Source organism: Tenrec ecaudatus, chromosome 4 (assembly GCF_050624435.1).
Source record: "Tenrec ecaudatus isolate mTenEca1 chromosome 4, mTenEca1.hap1, whole genome shotgun sequence".
In the NCBI taxonomy this organism is placed as follows: Eukaryota; Metazoa; Chordata; class Mammalia; order Afrosoricida; family Tenrecidae; genus Tenrec; species Tenrec ecaudatus.
In genome coordinates, this window is record NC_134533.1 from 153859554 (window position 1) to 153880003 (window position 20450).

General features: G+C 38.5%; 1 protein-coding gene across 2 annotated transcripts in view; it reads left to right on the plus strand.

Annotated features, from left to right (window-relative positions):
• The window catches only part of GMPS (guanine monophosphate synthase), a 71729-nt gene extending 56194 nt beyond the window's left edge, over window positions 1–15535 (plus strand). For both annotated transcript variants that reach the window (XM_075546955.1, XM_075546954.1), the window contains exons 10-16: window positions 1204–1309; window positions 3247–3362; window positions 6773–6898; window positions 9590–9705; window positions 12364–12494; window positions 13240–13412; window positions 15413–15535. In XM_075546955.1, coding sequence (XP_075403070.1) covers window positions 1204–1309; window positions 3247–3362; window positions 6773–6898; window positions 9590–9705; window positions 12364–12494; window positions 13240–13412; window positions 15413–15514 — 870 coding nt within the window. In that variant the 3' untranslated portion in view covers window positions 15515–15535. The remainder of the gene's footprint in view (window positions 1–1203; window positions 1310–3246; window positions 3363–6772; window positions 6899–9589; window positions 9706–12363; window positions 12495–13239; window positions 13413–15412) is intronic.
• The last annotated feature ends 4915 nt before the right edge of the window (window positions 15536–20450 follow it).

Here is a 20450-nt window from a genome sequence, read left to right on the forward strand (position 1 = left end):
TTCTCTCTGGTCACAGTGAATTTTTTCGTAAAAGCAGTTTACGTTTTTTGTGATGACCCGATTTAAGAGAAAAGCATGCAGCTGTGAAATTTTGTTTACTGCATGGGAAAATGTGGCAGAGGAACTGTTGTGATGTTGAACACAAGGACAGCACTATGGGAAAAACTCTAGTGTATGAGTATTCTCATTTCAAAAAAGTTTAAATGTCGATTGATGACAAACCTCATTCTGGACGTTCGTCAACTTCCAGGCGGACGAAACTGTCGACAAAATTCATGCACTTGTCCTCGAAGATTGACAGTGGACCATTGAAGAGATGGGGAAGTTATCTGGACTATCTTGGAGCTCAGTTCAGTGAATTTTAGTGGAAGATTGGGAATGAAAAGGGTCGCTGTGAAATTGTGCCTCGGGTTCTGACTGAGCAGGAAAAAGAGCGTCGAGTGGAAACATGCTGGGCTTTGAAAGAACAGCTTCGAAGTGACCCAGACTTTCTTCTTAAGGTCGTTACTAGGAAAGAGACATGGTGCTATTAAGACTCCAAAAGCAAACAGCCGTTAAGCCAGTGGCAGATGCCATCATCAAGTGAAATCAAAGATCAAGACTATGAGCATTTGGTTTCTTATGATGTGAGGGGCAGAGTACATATGAAATTAGTTCCACAGTGGGTCAGACTATTTCAGGTGTAATGGAGAGTATCTTGAAGGTGATCAGGTTATTTCATTAAAAATCTTTTTTAAACATAGCTTTGCGGGGGTGTGGGAATCTGGGTTTTGGTTTTCATTTTTGGTACCCCCTCGTGTATTTAAAAGATGCTTAAAGTAAGTGAATGAATGATGCTTTAAGGAGAACTAAGAAGACATTGAGATATTTGTCTGATTCCTCATAACCATATAGGAGAAACTTTAAAAGGTACTTTTTAGTACTACACTTTTCTGTATCATGGAAATTGTTCTTACTATTTCCATATTTCTTGCTAAACACCATTTTGTTGAATTATGAATTTTCGTTGCTCTAAGATTACGATCACCATACTTACATTTTCCCAATGTATTGATCTTTATTTTTTATAATAAGCAATCCAGTCATATCTCTTGTTTTTAGATTAAGGACAAAGATAACAGGAAAAGTTAGTAATTAATTACCATTGCTTTCTATGTCATATTGGCTGCTAATTTGTATTGTTTGGCATTTTTTTCCTTGTAGGGAAAAGTTATAGAACCCCTGAAAGATTTTCATAAAGATGAAGTGAGAATTTTAGGCAGAGAACTTGGACTTCCAGAAGAATTAGTTTCAAGGCATCCATTTCCAGGTAGAGAAAATAATTGAATTACTTTGGTTTGTCATATGACCTTATCGAAGAAAATCAATGTTCATAATTTTAAAATATTTTTACCATCTCAGGAAATACGTAGCATAACACAAAGCAGTTAGTGGAGACTACATGTATTTTTTTAGTGCTTACTATATATACAGTTTATTACTCTATTTAGTATTTTTAATTAAATACTACACCATCCTTGAGAGACTGCCATCAAGTGAAGAAACCAGGACAGTCATTTACTATCACATAGAAAAAATTGATTAGAAGAGATACTTGTTTATAAAGTTAGGACTTGGATTACTTGTAAGGGCTTTGGCTTCCTGCTGATGAATTTGTTTCTTCTCCCTAGATAAGTTGGAACAAATCCTGAGGTGAGTCTTAACTAGGGAGCTTGTTAAGGTGTAGATTCTGATTCAAAGTATCAGAAATTGTCAGCAAGGGCTCAAACTGTAATGACAAGATTCAAACCCTTGGTCCTAACTTTAAACAACCAGAGATATGCTATTGTAGGTAAAGTGCTTTAATTTCAAGTTTTCTATTGTAGTGATTAGATGAGAGAGTTGAAAGAATGTCCTAATTAAAAAATTTAACCACTCAAATAGCTAATATTTCTTGAATACTTCTTCTACCAGCTAGGTACTTTGCTAAATATTTTATATACATTGCCTCATTTTATCTTCAGTATGAAAACAACTATTACCTTGTGCTTGAAATGAGTAAAGGAGCCCTGGTAGCATAGTGGGTTCTGAGTTGGGCTGTTACTGCAAGGTCAGCAGTTCAAAATCAGTGTCTGCTCTATAAAAGAAAGATGAGGCTTTCTGCTTCTGTAGAAAAGTCAGAATCAACTCAATGGCAGTGAGTTTGGTTTGGCTTGTTTTTGGAGAGATGAGAACACTTGGGCTCAGAGACTAATTTACAAAGAAATTAAATAGTTTCAAGCTCATTATTTCACCTTAAAGTTCACCAGTATACTGGTACCTGTCTGTATCAGTAAACTTCACATCTAGATATCTAGGACTAATCCTTAACATGTGTGTTGCCTAAAATTTAACACAGGGAGGTCAAGTGGTACTCAGCCATTGTGCGTGTAACAAAGCATTTTGAGAAACTACCTAATGCATAAACCTTTTTAATGCTATAATACATAGTTAACACCACTTCCAAAAGTTAATCCATGGCCAGCCTGGGCAAATTAAAAGCTTTTGCTGTATAAAACTTTATAAATGGAACTATTCCATCATAAAGTGTAACAAAACTTGTGTAGTATGCAATTTTTCTGGACAGGTTTCTCTATTTAGTAAACACATCACTGTACTTGCTCCTTCAATAAAGGAACAATAAGGATAAACAAACGGATGGGTGGATGGATGCATAGATGGATCTATCTGACCAATTAATGGACAAAACGATGGTTTTACTACCTATAGTCTGGGCTTTTCAAGTGATATTATTTTACAAGTACACACGTCTTTTGTTTTACTGTAGCAACAGAATGCTATTTTTCTTGGATCCATGTACATTTTGTATTTTTATCCTTTTGTACATTTGATTTAATAGAAATAGTTCATATCTTTTATCTTTTAAATTATTTTTCAAACAACATTCTTTTTATAAAATTAGTCCATACTTGGTGGTCAACATAATTGTATTATCTTTACTTTGTATTTAGGAATTAATTAAAACTTTGAAATAGATAGGCACATACTGTGAGTTCCAAATGTTGACTGGAGAATTCTTTTAATACATTAAAAGCAAGAGGTAGAAATCATTGGTATTGGTAGAATTTAGGCATTCTGAAAAAATGAGCTCTTTGGGAAACATTTGAAATTGAGCACTTTAAAAATAACTATGATGACAGATGGATTTTAATTGTGGCATTTTAATATTAAAAATATATTAAATACCATTATTATTTTTACCTCTAGGTCCTGGCCTGGCTATCAGAGTAATATGTGCTGAAGAACCTTATATTTGTAAGGATTATCCTGAAACCAACAATATTTTGAAAATCGTAGCTGATTTTTCTGCAAGTGTTAAAAAGGTTATAATTTGCATTGAACTTACTTATTCGGTATTAGAGCGTTAAGACAACATGTTAATCAGTCCAAAGTACTGATGGATTCTTATTTTAGTCTAACATTCACGTGACTTTATTAAGAATTTGAAAATTCATAGTAATTTGAGTTTTGAAGCGACTGTCAAGAAAGTAGTAAAGAAATAGTTGCATACAGATGTCCGTTTCCATCCGCATAACAGACTGGATTTATCATGAGTTCTTTAAAAATGCTCAGTAAAGAATGTTTAAAAACATTTACCGTATATATTTTAAGAAAGTAAGGGAAATCCATTGAACCAGAAATGAATTGGAAGCTAAAGATGACTGCTATTCTTGAAGACCTATCTATACTGGTCCTACACTGGTCTGGAGTTTGGGTTTCAATAAATTAGAAGGCAACAGGAAAAACAAGACCTTATGGTGCCAGGATAAAATAATCACCACTGTTATTAGTCTTTTGACTAAAATTTCTTTTAAGAAACTATGCAAAATAAATTTCAGTTAAGTATAATTTAATACTAACAATTCCTTAGGGAGCTAAAAGCAGTGGTTCTCAACCCGACTTGTGTATTAGAATCATACGGATATCTTTTGAAGTATACTATAGCTACATACCATTTCCTTAGAAATTCTTACTTAATTTAGCTGGAATAGGACCTGAGTATCCTAAACGAGTATGCAGCTAGGGTTTGCAAACCACTATTGTAAAAGATTGATTTAAGGAGAAGCCAAAAAGTCCAAGGAATAAGTTTGAGATACAGGAAGCCTTGTGGCAAATGAGTAAAATTGAAACAAACATTGACATATGAAAATGACCTCTAATTTTAATATTTTGGTATTTACTTAAATATATATATCTGAAATCACCACCATTGATTGAATTCTGACTGAGTGACCCTATATAGCAGCAGTTCTCAAACTGGGGGTTGAACAACCTTTTCATGGGGGCTGCCATCTGAAAACACATTATTTCCAATGGTCTTAGGAACTGAGATGTTGGCTTTTTATGCATACTGTAAAATGCAAAATGTAGCAATGTAGTTACTGTTGTTATATTAAGACTGTTACTCATGGTACACCAAGCTTCAAGACAAAACTTGATTGATTTGTAATTAGAAATCTTTCACAATATATAATTACATATTGTTTTTGTGATTAATCCCTGTGCTTTAGTGATGTTCCATTTGTAACAATGAAAATGTATCTTGCATATCAGATATTTACATTACGATTCCTAACAGCAAAATTATAGTTATGAAGTAGCAATGAAAATAATTTTATGGTTCGGGCTCACCACAACATGAGTCATGGCATTAGAAAGGTTGAGAACCACTGATATAGAGAGTTTGAGACTAAAGTTTTACTGGTGGAAACAGCCTCATCCTTCTCCCTGGAATGACTGGTGGGTTTACCTTGGGATTACCAGCCTTATACTTTGTCAAAAAGGTGGTTGATTGGAATTAGAATATTCATATAAGTTTTTATAGGGAGGACAGATACTGATTCTCCCTTGTTAAGTATGCAGGTTAACACTTAGGGGAACTAGTACAAGAATAGGAACGAAGGATTTATTATCAAATCTACATAGCATTTCAAAACAAGACAAGAAATAAGCCTTAAAAGTCAGGCATACGGACGAAAGAACCAGGAGGCAAAAGACTTTTATAGAGGTATAAATATAGGCATGTATGTAAAAAATTTCTTAATATATAACAGGGATATAGGTCTATGTACACATATTCATATGGTAAGTATCAATCAGACAGACACTGGGTCTTCTCCATTCAGGTCCTCCCTCAACTCAAGAACACTGTGTTCTAATAACCTGGCATTCTGTGATGCCCACCTTCCTGACACAATTGTTGAAGTCAAAATGGGTGCATAAGCAAATGAGGTGAAGAAAGCTGATGGCGCCTGGCTATTAAAAGATATAATGTCTGGGCTCTTAAAGGCTTGAAGTTAAATAAGTGGCCGTCTAGTAGAGAAGCAACAAAGCCCACATGGAAGAAGCATACCAGGCTGTGTGATCATGAGGTAGCGACAGGATCAGACATCAGAGGACCCAAAACAGACAATCAATATTGATGTAAGGGGGGTGCTTGGAATGGAGCCCCAAAGCCCATCTGTAGACAATAGGACATCCCTCACAGAAAGGTCACAAGGAAGGGACGAACCAGAGTACAGTATAGCACTGATGAAACACAATACTCCTCTGGTTCTTTAATGCTTTCTCACCCCAACCCCCCACTATCATTACCCAAATTGTACCTTACAAATAAGGCTAGACTAGAGCACGTACACTGGTACAGATAAGTGTTCTCAACACACGGAATCCAGGACAGAGAAAGCCCTCAGGAACAATAATGGAAGTAGCAATACCACGAGGGTAGGGGGACATTGGGGGGGGATAAAGGGGGAGTTGATCACAAGGATTGATTGATGTATGAACACCCCACCCTCCTGGGGGGGGACAAAGAACAGAATCATGGGTGAAGGGAGACAGCAGACGGGGTAAGATAAGAAAATATTTATAGTTTATTAAGAGGCTACGAGGGTGGAAAGGTGAGGAAGAGGGGAAAAGAGCTGATACCAAGGACTCAAGTAGAAAGAAAATGTTTTGAAAATGATGATGGCAACATGTACAAATCTATACAATTGATGTATGGATTATAGTAAGAACTAAGAGCACTCAAAATGATTACCAAAAAAAGGCATATAGAAAGGAATAGAGTAATGTAAGTCAACTATGTCATTAACCCCAAAATTAAGACATACATTGTCAAACAAAGTTCAAAAAGAAAACAATACCGAGAGATAGAGAGTGAGAGTAGAAGAGTGCTAAAGCATATTAGGCAACTAACAAGCTAAACAATGGAGTTAGTGGAGATGTGTTAATTTCAGACAAAATTTACTATATGACAAGTGTTATTAGAGATGATAAAAAGGGATAGGATTAAAGCCTTAATGTAAATCAGTCTAATCTGTAATTCTCACCTGATTTTATCAGTCGTAAGCCCCTGCCCTCATGAAGGCACTTTGGAATACTGCATAAAACTCCAAACTTGCTACCACCGAGTTGATTCTGACTTACAGCGAGCCTATAGGCCAGAGGAGAACTGCTCTGCTGCCTATGAATTGCCAAGACTTACTGCAGGAGTACAACGTCTCTGTCCTGTGGGGATGCTCATAATTCTGATCTGTGAGCAGCATAACTCAGTCCAGTGCACCACCAGGGCTGCAGGGGTATACTGTGTAGACATACAAATTAAATAGAAAGACCTACTGCTATAAACCAGTAAGTGTAGGGACATTAGGTACGGTATGTAATGAATAGATAATAAAGGAATTTATACGCCAGTCTTCAAAACCTGAAGAAATGTCTCTGATTTTCTCAGCCACATACACTGTTGCAGAGAGTCAAAGCCTGTACAACCGAAGAGGATCAGGAGAAGCTGATGCAAATTACGAGTCTGCATTCACTGAATGCCTTCTTACTGCCAATTAAAACTGTAGGTGTGCAGGTGAGTTGTCTGAGCTCATTGACTTGTTTTCCCCTAAAAATGACATCTGAATAACTGGTATGGAAGTGGCTGATAAATGAAAGTATGTATGCTGAGCTAACAAAAATTAAAATATTTTTTAGAATGTTTATGAAGTAAATGAGATTTTAGGGAATAACTGGTCGGGGTGAGATTTTACCGTTTTGAAACATGTCAACCAATGTAACCACAAGTAAAACTTAGAAGGACTGTTTACTGTAGAGTGGGCTTGCTTCTGCCTGGAAGGAAGCATATCTTCATTGATCCTTCTGTCTGTGAAATATACTGTGGCTCTGAAAGTCTTCAGCTTTCAGGAAAGGCCCAGGTGAATATACTTTTAGGTTTTGTTCTCAGCTTGTAGATTCCCTACATCAGTGTTTTCTGCTCTCCTGTAGCTGTGACGATAGACTTCATTTTCTCTATATATGGTTCCGTCTTTCCAATTGTACAAGCATGTGGGACTAGTGTAGTTCTCACCTTCAAGATAGTGTTCATAAACTTGACTGCATTTCATTCTCGTGTGTTTCTGGTCGGGGAGAAGCTTGGAAGGGCGGAGAAGGCTAATGTCTGTTTTCTGCTATTTAGAACTTTTGCAAAATAGAAAAGGTATAATTCAACTCAAAATGATGTGTTTCTGATGTCCTCTTATGGTGGAATTAATGTGTAGAAATAAATGAACACTTTTTCAGAAGCTTAAAAACAATTCTTAATATATGTACCTGAGTGTTGTGTACTTTAAATTCTTTTCCCTGAATTCATGTAGTTCTTTCTACAAGATAAAAAAATCATTATTACTTTGAGATTAAAGTAAAATGATAAATCTAGCTATTTTGGTTCTAGAACTGACCTCCCACTCCTTTTCCCCAAGGGTTGCCTACAACTTTATGTGCTCAGTTGCTTTAAAAATCACTATTGAACAACTGTTAGAATTGTTGAAATATTTAGTTTTTCAGTGAATTTGAGTAATCTCATTCATCATTTACATTCACGTTGATATTTACTATGATATTTATAGGCATATATTGAGTCAGTTCTGACATATTAGTAACCTGTGGGACAGAGTTGAACTTCTCCCATAGAATTTCCTTTTCAGAGCAGATTGCCACATTTTTTACTTTGGGAGGGACTGTATGCTCAAATTGGCAACATTTTAGTTCATTGAGTTAACTTGTGTCATCAGAGCCTCTTAGACATTATCCTACCATATAAAAATGGAAATGCTTTATTTGGTTTTTAAAAGTTTTCTTAGTCTTAACTAGATTTATTATGTAGAACTTCCCACTGTGTGTGTTCTAGGTCTCCAAACTTGGCTACTCATTGGAAACCGATCCCTGGGTTCCATGTGTAACCTAACGAGTCAGAGTCTCCAGAGGGAGCCTGTAGTTTGAGACCCTATGATGCATGCTCACTTCTAGGTACAGAATGAAATTAGCTGTTCCCCACCTTTTGAGTGAAGAAGGATTATGTATCAAAGCTCTTAGGTTATGTTTCAGGTAACATAATTCATTGAATATGTTACATTCAGATTCTATTAATTTTCCCACCAAAATAAGTCTTTTGTTGTGAGATGTCTAATTTTACTGTATCCATTGGGTTTTGAAGCCGAGATCCTTCCAAGCTCATATTAAAAAAAAATCCAATTTTTGGTTTCTGCATAGAAGACATTAACTTATAACAAGACAGCTCTAGTACTGAGGGCTATGCCATTATCTCACCTTTCCTAAGCCTTTAGCCATCATTGGCATTTCAGCAAGAAACACCCTTAGTCTTTGAGCAGTCATGCATGCATTTCTGTCAGACGGCTTCTTAAAGAGCAAGCATACCTAAAGGACGATGAGCCCTTCCTCAAAACCCACTGCCGTTGGGAGTCAGTTCCAATTCTTAGCGATCCTCTGTAGAATCCCCGTGCATGGCAATCTTTGCTCTAGCAGATAACCTCATCACTTTCCTGGAGCTGACCTTTGGCAGTCCAGTGCCTACCCCACAGCGCTACCGGGGTTCCACAAAATAGGACAGCTATTAAATACTCTGAATTACCATATTCCCAGTAATGACTACTACTTTAAAAATAGCTTTTAAGTTTAATTTATGCAAGCAGATTAGCTGAATTAAACAACATGGTAACGAATGTTATTTATTTTTAAATTAAGATTTGCTCTAATTTTTCAGCGATTTGGTAAGTAAATGCGTATGAAATTATTTCTCAGTCTCTGCACCAAGAAATACGGGTAGGTCTTGTTTACTAAATTAAGTACCGTATATACTTGTGTATAAGTCGAGTTTTTCAGTACATTTTTAATGCAGTTTTGTGGTAAAATTATGTGCCTCGGCTGATAATTTGGGCCGGCTTATACTCGAGTACATACAGTGTACTGTGTGTCTACAGTTGGGCAGGTCTTCTGAATGAAACTTCAGTGAGCTTCTGGCTTAAAAATTCTTGAGTTTGCCTTGATATTTTATGTTTGAACTGATAGTATTTGGTATTGGATTTTCAATTTGGGGTTATTGGATAAGGAGTTACCTAGTTCGTGTATTTTTATTCAAACGCCTAGTTTTTGTTCAGAAAGACAAAATTGCTTTGAATGGTGTCGGTACGCACAGGATATTCTCCAGCCCATATTTTTATCTTCAATAAAAAGGGGTGATTAAAAATTGCTCGTATTTCTACTTCAGGGTGACTGTCGTTCCTACAGTTACGTGTGTGGAATCTCCAGTAAAGAAGAGCCTGACTGGGAGTCTTTGATTTTCCTGGCGAGGCTTATACCTCGAATGTGTCACAACATTAACAGGTGTGTTTTGCAAGGGGGCCCAGGGGGAAGGTGTAGTGGAGGGCTGTGGTTTTTAAATGTTGACTTTTGTAGTCAGTGCAGGGAGCACACGCATTAGGGTTTGCTCCAGTGCCCTTACAGTCACAAACTACAGAATCCCTCTACAGACTGGAGATAAGTGTCTTGTCAAAGCAGTGGTTCGTAATGCATGTTCTGAAGGATGTCAGTACCTGATAAAGTTTATAGATTATACAGAAAATGGCCTTTCTCTGGGTTTGACTCCACTACGCTCATGCATGCTTTTTATCCCACAGCATTCGGACAGTTTCCTTTCTTTTGCCAAGGGTGTTTATCTGTGTATAACTTGATCTCTGTCATTTTACATTCTGCATTTCTTTCTTGCCTATTGATTGCATAATCATTTATCCTTATCTATCCTTTCTTTCTTCCAGTAAAGGAAAATAAAAACAAAAAGCTTGACAGCCAACAGAGAGAACTAGATATTTTAATAGGAACCTCCAAAACCAAACCAAACTAACCGTCTTTGAGTTGATTCTGACTCATAGCTGCCCTACAGGAGAGAGTAGAATTACCCTTATGACTTTCCCAGAGTGAAAATTTCTATGGGAGTAGAAAGCCTCATTTTTCCCTGCAGAGTCAGCTGTTAGTTTCAAACTATTGATCTTACACTGAGCCACCTAACTTGTAACTCACCGTGCCACAAGGGCTTCTAGAATAGGAGGCTAGGAAGCCCTTAAAGTAGTCTTAGGCTTTTGATGTTTTAGCTAGAACTCTTTGAAAATTATTGGTGTTTGACAATATGTTTTATGTTTGTAATTTTTTTTGTAATTTGCATCTTTGTACAAGGTACAATTGTTTCAGTTTTGGTATATTTACAGTGAGGGAAACTATTGGTACACTAGTGATCACTCTTGTCTGTAAGAGATAATAAGGCAAAAAGAACAAATACATGACATTCTTTTACTTAATAATTAATTACCTTCTCCTGTAAGGATTTCTTAAAGGAGCCCTGGTGGCACTGTGGGCTGGCCATTGGGCTGCTGGCCACAAGATCCGCAGTTCACATCCGTTACCCACTCAGAGATCACGAATTACAGCCTTGGAAACCCTAGATAGGATTGCCATGAGTCAGAAATGACTGCATGTTTGTGGGGTGGGTGACTTAAGGATGGTTTGAGATACATTGTTAAGAAGTGAGACTTCAATTCTGTGCATGAGATTAAAACCTTCCCTTTCTATGGAATGAATGTTTAGAGGAAAGCAAAACTTAGCTCGTAGCAATAGTCATGGTTTTGAGCTGATAGTGTTGTCTTTTGTGTGTTTTTACCTTTCAAGTACACATTAGGAAACAGATAAAATTATTATACCATTATTATGTGTTTGCACAGTTGCTTGCTTTATATGCATAATCTTTGTTTTGTTTATAACTTTAAAATGTGACTCAACTGAACATTTTGAGATATTTTTTTTTTTATTTGCGACAAGCAGACTACTTAGAAGGGGCAGTTATCTGCGACTGGAGTTGGAAAGGAGATGGTTAGGTCACACTCATACCTCCGTCTAGACAGCCTTGTGTTTTCTGGCTGGATTGTGGAATACATCTCTCTAGACCAGTGATAAGCTGTGATTTACAGTGTGATCATTCCTTTTAGAAGAACGAATACCAGATTAGTCCCAAGGAGTTGGAGACTGATGATGTCACAAATGTTCAACCTCTTCCAAGATGCTTATTATTAACATTTTACAGGAGTAGAAAGCCTCATCTTTCTCCCACAGAGCTGCTGGTGGTTTTGAGCTATTGACCTTGCAGTGAGCAGCCCGAAGTGTAACCACTGCACTGCAGGGGCCCCATAATCTATTAAAGTGGAGTAAAAATCCTCCCAAGGAAACAAAGGGTGTGGCTTAGATCATACACTGCTGTGGTGGTGGGATCTTAAAGATGCTCTCAAGGAAACACAGGGTGTGCCATGGGTCACACCCTCTACTAAGGTCCGCTCTTCATCCCAACTCACTCCTGTCTATTAGCAGGCGGTGTCCTCCAACATGAAACTGCAGCCACAGGTGTAAAATATCCAGAACTGTATATAATATATTGCTTATGGAATTATGGCGAGAAGGACCGTATTGACTATAACTCAACTTAGATTTATCTTAATTGTCTGCTCCTCATTTCATACATCATGCCTTCTGTCTTTCAGACATCTGCTTATATCAATCAGTAAATGAGAGTTCTGTCGCTGTAAGGAAGCAGTAGAATACCAAATCTTACTTAAGGGGCAGTTTTAGTAAAGTGGACATGAAAATCTCTCTTTGGCATCATGGGACTTCATTTTATTTTCTTTTTGGAGATTTCCAATACATGTTGATATATTTCAATTTCTTAAGTCTTATAAAGGAACACACTTATTTATATAACTCAGTGTTTCCACCAGCTTAGTGAAAAGAGGCTGTGACATATGGTGTGCGGTATCTTCTGATAGTCTCGCATTCCAGAGGCTACTCTGAGGAAGCGTCACCTCACATCTTCCTGCCCGTTTGGTCAGTTAGCGTGGATTGGAGAAATGCCTAGGAATAAGTGGGAAAGAACTGCTACTCTGTACACCTTGTTTCTCATGCTAACATGTGCTGTTTTAAGATTTTTCCTTTCCTCTCTTTTAGAGTTGTCTATATATTTGGTCCACCAGTTAAAGAACCTCCCACAGATGTTACTCCTACTTTCTTGACGACAGGTGTGCTTAGTACTTTACGACAAGCTGATTTTGAGGCCCATAATATTCTCCGGGAGTCTGGTAAGTGGCTCAGTTTGTTTGTTACTGCTTGTGGCAGCTAGGTTTTGGAAGCTTGGAATTATAACTATGCAGCCTTTAAACTTAGTTAACTTCACATATTCTGTGAAGGTTCTTTTAAGTTGCCTTCTATATGAAACATGTTTCTGAAGAGCTTGATGCTTGTTTCACAGATAGGTCATAAATGTTTTATTTGGGAAGCATAGTTATGGTTCTCCTAAATATACTGTATACACATATACACAAAACAATATTAAAATATGTGTAAACATTCTTGGATCTGTATTCTTTTGTTGTCTGTACTTTCAACTCCCCTCTCTTCCACCACCCCAACTAAAATGCCTTGCAAGCCAACCTATACCTGTGAAAGAGTGTATAAAAAAAGTGGCTTTTTTTTTTTTTTTGTCTAGCCAGATTTGTCAGGTTGAATTAGGATCATGATAGTGGGGAGGAGGAAACATTTAGGAACCAGGGGAAAGTTTTATTTTTCATCGTTGCTACATTGCACCATGTCAGCCATTGATCACTGTGGTGTGGTAGATTATATATATATCAAGACTAGCCTATACCTGCAGTGTTCTGATTCTGTTTGTGTTTTTGATTGAGTCAGCTTTAGCCTGCTATAGGAATATCTGCAAATAATGCATGATGTCATTCCCAACAGTGGTTCCTGTGGGAGAAGATGTTACTGAACGGGGTTGAAATGCTTCTACCTGCCTGGTGCTGCATGTTAACCTTTCTTCTCTAGGCTATGCTGGGAAAATCAGCCAGATGCCAGTGATTTTGACACCATTACATTTTGACCGGGACCCGCTCCAGAAGCAGCCGTCTTGCCAGAGATCTGTGGTTATTCGAACCTTTATTACTAGTGACTTCATGACTGGCATACCCGCGACACCTGGCAGTGAGATCCCCGTGGAGGTAACTGACATAGATTCTTGTTAATGTACATTTACAAAAAGAAACATGTTTTTTATAATAGAGTGAATGCACCAGACTTTGACGGTGTTTTACTTTGGGAGTTGATATTCTGTTAGTGAGGTTGGTTCTTATATTTTATCTCCATAGAAATGCAAAAAATAATTCACTGCTGTGGAGTCTATATGCCAATGCATAGCAACCCTATAAGACAGCAGAGCTACCCCTGTTATTTTCCCAGACCGTCACTATTTACAGGAGTCAAAAAGCCCCATCTTTTTCTTGAGGAGCAGCTGGTGGTTTTGAATTACAGACCTTTTGATTTGCAGCCGAATCCATACCCACCATGCCACCAGAGGTCCCATGTATTTACTGTTTAATACACTGTTTCAGGGAAAGGCCTTAGATGTAATGTTCCCCTCCACATGTCTGATGACTATGTGTAGAGTAATCCACTGCCATCTATTAATTTTGTCTGTCCTTTTAATCTGTGCTTTATGTAAAGAAGCAACTGGTACGAGTAGAGAAATGCCACAATGGCATTGTGGTCAGGTACCCTGAAGCTGCTGAATGAGAACCTACGAACAGCTCCATTTTTGACCACCATTTATTTCCCCATTTTACTTTTTACCCCACCCTCTTCTATTCTTTTTATAGAATGCCAATTGGAAATCAATCAGAAACAAAAACTCACTGCCATTCCGTCTATTCTGACTCATAGTGACTAGGATAAAATAGAACTGCCTCTGGGTTTCTAAGACTTACCTCTTCATGGGAGTCGAAAACCTTGTCTTGAGCTGCTGTCCTTCTGGTTAACAACCCAGGTTGTAACTTACTGTACCACCAGGGCTCCTGGAATGTGGTAATCAAAATACGACTGGATCAGTCGGACTTTTCTAGAACTTTGCAAAGCTCTGATTATAGCTGGACTGGAGATTATTGCTTAGAGTCAGCTTTCCTTCTGTTGAAACTTACCAACCTTCAGAAAGTTTGTAGAAAACAAAGTGAAAGATAGGGAATTTTCTACCAATTTTTGTAAGGTTTTCATACACTTGACAGTAATTATTAGAGCCTCAGAGTTATATGTGTGTGTTGTGGTTTGTTTGTTTTTAAGATAATTTTATTGGGGGCTCTTACAGATCTAACAATAATCCATACTTCAGTTATATCAAGGGTGTTTGTAGATACGTTGCCATCATCATTTTCTAAACATTTACATTCTATTTGAATCATTGGTATCAGCTCCTTTTTTCCCTCCCACCCTTGTGACCCCTTGATAAGTCATAAATTAATATCATTTCCATACCTTAACACCGACTGCTATCTCCCTTCACCTACGTTTCTGTTTTTGTCCCCACCTTCTCGCTGCCCTTCTGGTCTCACTACTCCCATTTCTGTTTCAGAGACATTTTGAAGGGCTCTAGCATGTGAATATATTAACATTTGCTTAACCAATCCATTGTTTCGTTTTTCCCATTTTATCGGGGACTTATACAGCTCTTATAACAACCCATACATCAATTGTATCAAGCATATTTGTACATAGGTTGCCATCATTATTTTGTAAACATTTACTGTCTGTTGATATAGAGAGTATATAACTGATAACGAGTTGTATGTTTAAATCACAAAGCATTTAAGAAGCATTGATTTTTAAACACAGAAAATCCTATGCTTAAATAACACAGCAGTGGCAAATTGCTATAAGTTTCTAAGCACTTATCCTTTCCACTTTTTAAATGAAGCTGATGCATTGACATTTCACAGGCAAAGCGCCTGTTTGCAGAGCACATGCTGAGTAGCATAGAATTTAAATCACTAATAGCTTTTTTAGAGAAAACAGGTTCACTGTACATATTTAATCAGAGACTATCCCATATAAAAGAGGACAATAGTGAAAGTATATCACATTTTCATTTTAAATTGCAAATGCGTGCCCTCTAGGACTGTTTGACATGCACTAGTTCTTGACTCTTTTATTTATAATCTTTGTTTTATAACAGGTGGTGTTGAAGATGGTCTCTGAGATTAAGAAGATACCTGGTATTTCTCGGATTATGTATGACTTAACATCAAAGCCCCCAGGAACTACTGAGTGGGAATAATAAATTTCTTGTTCTGTTACAGTACTGTGTGAAGTTTAAATTGATTAGAAACTGTTCCCTGTATTGACATGTAGTACTGTAAAAAGAGTTAGCTTCATCACATCTGTGAGTTTTCTACTGGAACAAAAATCAATTCTTAGGAGCTAAATTGGTGATCATTAAACAAGACTGAAGAGTTTGTACAGGTGAAACACAACACCATTGCCTACGCGCAGACATTTGGATACTGCTTTTGCCTTTCTCTCATTTGTTCTTTCTGTGTTAGACCCACCGTTGCTATGGATGTTCTATGAAGAGAAGTTTGGGAGTTTTCACCCCATGCTAGATTTTAAGAGCTTTTAGAAACAATCATCGTTTACCATGTAAATTAAGTGCTTCTGCCTTTCAGAGTTTCTCTGTAAGTCAACATTCCACTGAAGAGTTGGGGAAAGATAAGATAAAGGTATGGATGGGCTGTCTTTTGTAGGAAACTGGAGTTACCTTATGATGGAAAGAGCACCAGGAATTGGTTGTAGTATTTTAGAATGTTGTAAAGTCACAGCCATGGGAGGAGAAACTTGAGTGGTCCCAGTTGAAAATGTTTTGAAATCATATTCCATATAAATGCCACTGTGTTCACTGTTGACATTTCCAGTAATCGGGGCTTTATCTTCTCTTAGAACCAGCTTCCACAGCCTTACAGAGAAAATGAGTGTTTTCCCCAAAGCAGTGCAAGACTGCCTCCGTATTGTCTCTGGAGTAGCCCACACACAGGATTCTGAAGAGCTTGCTCTCTTGTTTGTCTGGTCAGGGGAGCAGCTCTGAGATCACAAAAACCATCACATAGGCACACACCTTAAAAATAGGAATGTGAAATGCCACATTTACAGAGTTCTACAAATAAGTCTAGTTCGGGGATAGATTTATTACCCACGGCTCCAAAGACAGGTCAGTCTTGGTCTATGCGATGTAATTGCTTAGCCTTGTCATCTCTTCTACCCACCAGCACAGAAGATCTAGGAATGCTGGTTTCAGCATCTCTTGATATTACCAACCATTTGTAACCAGTCATTTCTAACATTCATATGAGCAGTCATATGAATAAAAGTAGTACTAGACTTTCATTTTACAGACGAAATTCCTCTCAATATCTTTGCCAAGTAAAAAATATTTCTATGGGGCGTTTTTTTTTTTTTAATTCCATTTCGGGTTCTTGCCTTGTAACTAATTAGCGAGTTGTTTGATTGTTTGCTTGTAATCCGACAGGAACAGGATTTTGCTAAGATTCAGTGAAAAGCGTGCTGCCGGGCCAGCAAAGGGAAAGTTCTGTTCATTGTTGCTGGGTGTCTGTCTCCACGACACAAGAATACTTAACTTCTACCAGCGTGAAGGGCTCACTCTCTGTTGTATAATAGTCTCCTGAAAAGGCGGGATCAGACAACCTGTTATCAATACACACTTATGTATGTGGAGACTTTTTTTCTCATAACAAGAGTGGGTTATGGGCTTACATTTAAGCAAAAACTAGGAATCTAGGAAGATTATCTAATCAGAGTCCGTGTTTGTTTGTTCCAGCTGAAGGATGTCCTGTGAAACACCCAGTCCATGAGGTGGTTTCTGTGAAAAGGGTTTAATGGTCATAGGAGTTTGAGAGGTGCTGCCACGTTTGTCCACTGGCCTTAGGGGGTCATGATGTTCATTATATAAAAGCCTTGAGACTTTCCCCCGTTAAAGACAGTGCTCATCTTGCTTGACCTTGTGTTTTGTTGACACCTGGCTTTTGAACCCCTTTTAATATAATCTTTAATCCTGGGAAGTTTCTCCAGACCATACTTTGACATGGGATAGTGAAGGTAATGGATTTTTCTGGAACTCAGGAATGTCCTCGTGTTTTAGCACCTTTTTCCTTGGTAAAGTGCTTTTTCTTTGGCCTGCACAGTATTGTATCGGAGCAGCTTCCAAAGTTAGATTTCAGTCTCGAGTTGTAGGCGAGGGAATAAGCCCAGTTTAGGAATAGCTACTTTATTGAGTTTCAGAAATACTTAACAGGTTGGTTGCCCTTTCATTGAATTTTGAGGCCTAAAATTGCCTATCAGTGGGATGATTATTTATAACAACACTGTTTGGTTAATCATATCCAGTATTGGCTATTCTTGACTGATCTCATTTCCGTTGCCAGGCTCTTTGGTATGCTTTGCTCCATTATTCCTGCTGGATAGGATACAGTTAAGTGAAAGCATTCCTACAGCAAAGGTAAAACACTAGGCGTGCAAAAGAACAGCAAGGGGAACAGCAACAAAGTCCCCAGGGAATGCCATCCGACTCAACCAGAAAACACTCCTAGCAAACAGTCTTTGAACTGAAAAAAGCACTCCTTAGTTAGTACTACTTCTGACAGATACAAAAGACTTTCTAAGATTCAATTCCTAGCCCCTCCTTGTTTGTCCCCTTTGTGGATTTCAGTTCTGCTAGAGTTATTACAGTTAGTTGGTTTTAATTACTGGGGCCCAGGCTTTTAGATTTATTCATAAAAGATCTCTTATAGCTCTTACTACAGCTGGATGCATGTAGCTACACGTGCATTGTAAGATGTTTATTTTTTTTGTAGTTGGAGGCAACTGTATTATGTTTCCAACATTAACTCCAGCCCTAAATTCTTACATTAGAATAAAATAAAGCATAAATTGTATACTGTCAAGTCACTGCTGACTCATAGGGACCCAATGTGACAGTAGAATTGCCCTGCAGAGGAGCAGATTGTCAGGTCACATAGCAGCAGGAGACAAAATAGAAAAACTAGTTTGTTTTCTTAGTTCTTTTAACATCAGGTGTAACCCAGTGAAAAGTAAATAACATACACTCTAAAATCGAACATGGTTTTTGAACTTGTTAGATAGATCAACAAGGTCTGATCACTTTCTGTGCTATAGCTGACACCCATCAAAGTGCTCCTGATGACGATCTCTTGAGTCTCTTCTTGGGAAAGCTGACAGAATGTGCTTTAATATTTATTATAAAGCCATCAATGATAAATATACTCCCAAAGTATTAATCATCTTGCTTACAATGACTGATTACTTTCTGGAGATGCAAACTCTTCCAGAAATTCCTTTGGCATTTTCATGTTCAACATGACACTCCCATTTCTTCCCACTTTCCTCCTCCTCTGTACCTTTCAGTCCTTCATAATTGGATGCATATTGGCATGTGGCATGTAAGTTTTACCTCAATAGATCTTCCTTTCATTGACCCAAACTCAGGATGTTGGGGAACTAAAAGCAGGTTACATATCTCCGCCCCTTAAATGACCCAGGACCCCTTTCGTTCATGTTGAGGTAATTAGCCACATGGGTGGCAGAGGGAACCAGGATATCCTTTTTTCACCATTGCAGGGTGTAGTCAACAGTATAGTGGCAGTGTTCACTCTATATCCCTGAATCCTTTCAGGCAAAGTGTAATGCCAATGGAAGTTGCTGCCCCTCAAAGCGTGCCAAGATATCAATTCCCAATCCCAGTCTTAATACTGAAGAGGCCTGGGCATTCCACCAACGCTCACCTTAACAGTGGTTCCCAACGCTGGATACCTATTGCTATTATCTGAAGAGTTAAAAACATATAATACCTAAGCCCCATGATTAAATTAGAATCGTAGGTGAGGCTGAAGTCAATCTTAGTTAAATTGTCAGCCCTCAGTTAATTTAGGGTTGGAAACCTCTGAAACCTGGTTTGTGGAAGTCCATCATTGGCACTCTGGCATAACCAAATGGCACAAAATCCTAATTACATGAAAAAAAGGGCATTGGGACTGTCTTGCTGAAGGTCTTAGTTATAACTGAATTAGCTCAGCACCAGGGCCCAGACTTTAGAACGGATTCACCTGGTGCTGTCAGAGAGTGCACGGGCCTGTTGCCTAATGGTTAGGACAGCTGGCGTAAATACCGCTGAGAACCTTGTGACAGTGTGCGGGTTTTTCCTTTTTCAACTCCTTTCAGAAAGGAGAGACCCGTGCCTATGCTGCGTATCCCCTCAGATCGCCAGCTCTCGCTAGGTCATGAAACCAAGACTGGGCAATTTCCTGCAGTGACTCAGTGTTCTGAGCCAGTCATTTGGGTCTCATTCCCCAGAAAGCTCAGGATTGTCTGCCTGTGACCTCAGTTGCCTGGACTGGATTTATGCAGCACACCCTTCATGTACGATTGGGGACTTTTTTGTGACATCTGTGGACCGTGCAGAGGAGCCCTTTGGTGAGTCATCATACTTTAGAGAATTATGGCCGGATCGTGGCTGTTGTATTGAGATCATAACCCTAAAACCCGGGTTGTCCAGGAATTCTGGCACTTGAGCAATCCAACAGCATGTGCATTTGGAGCAGGCGGGTGTCGCGGGAAGTAATGCCCGTTGACTGCTATCCTGCTTAGGACTCTTGTTGCACCATTGCACTATTACACAAAGGCTTGAATGTAGCTTTTTTGACAGTTTTTGTTCAATAAAAATATTTTATTAACTGGACTACGTATATTTGTTGACTCACTGATTACTCCTAGTGTGTTATGTTTGTGGCAATCATGGCATAAACTAGCTTCGCTGTGTGCGCGCTCCAATCACACCACCCACCGAGCCGTGTTGAACATACTTTGGAATAAGCTTGTGCTTGTATTAACTGGGACCCTAGCAGTAGTGCTTTTTAGAAGTTAGCTATCGCTCATAACGACCAGATTGTGTTCTCAAGCTCACCCTAAGATAGTGTATTTAGCCCTCTCGTATTCACATTTAGGGCACAGTGGCTAGTGTGCTAACAAAGCAGTGCAGACCCACCTACCGGCTGGCCGAGAAAGGTAGCTCACTGCCACAGATTTGTGGTCTTCTGGAACCCTCGGACAGGTCTGCTCTGTCCTATAGGATCATGGTGAGTTGGGATGCTGACTGCATGCTCCTTCACCCCCAGCCGCCTCCTGTT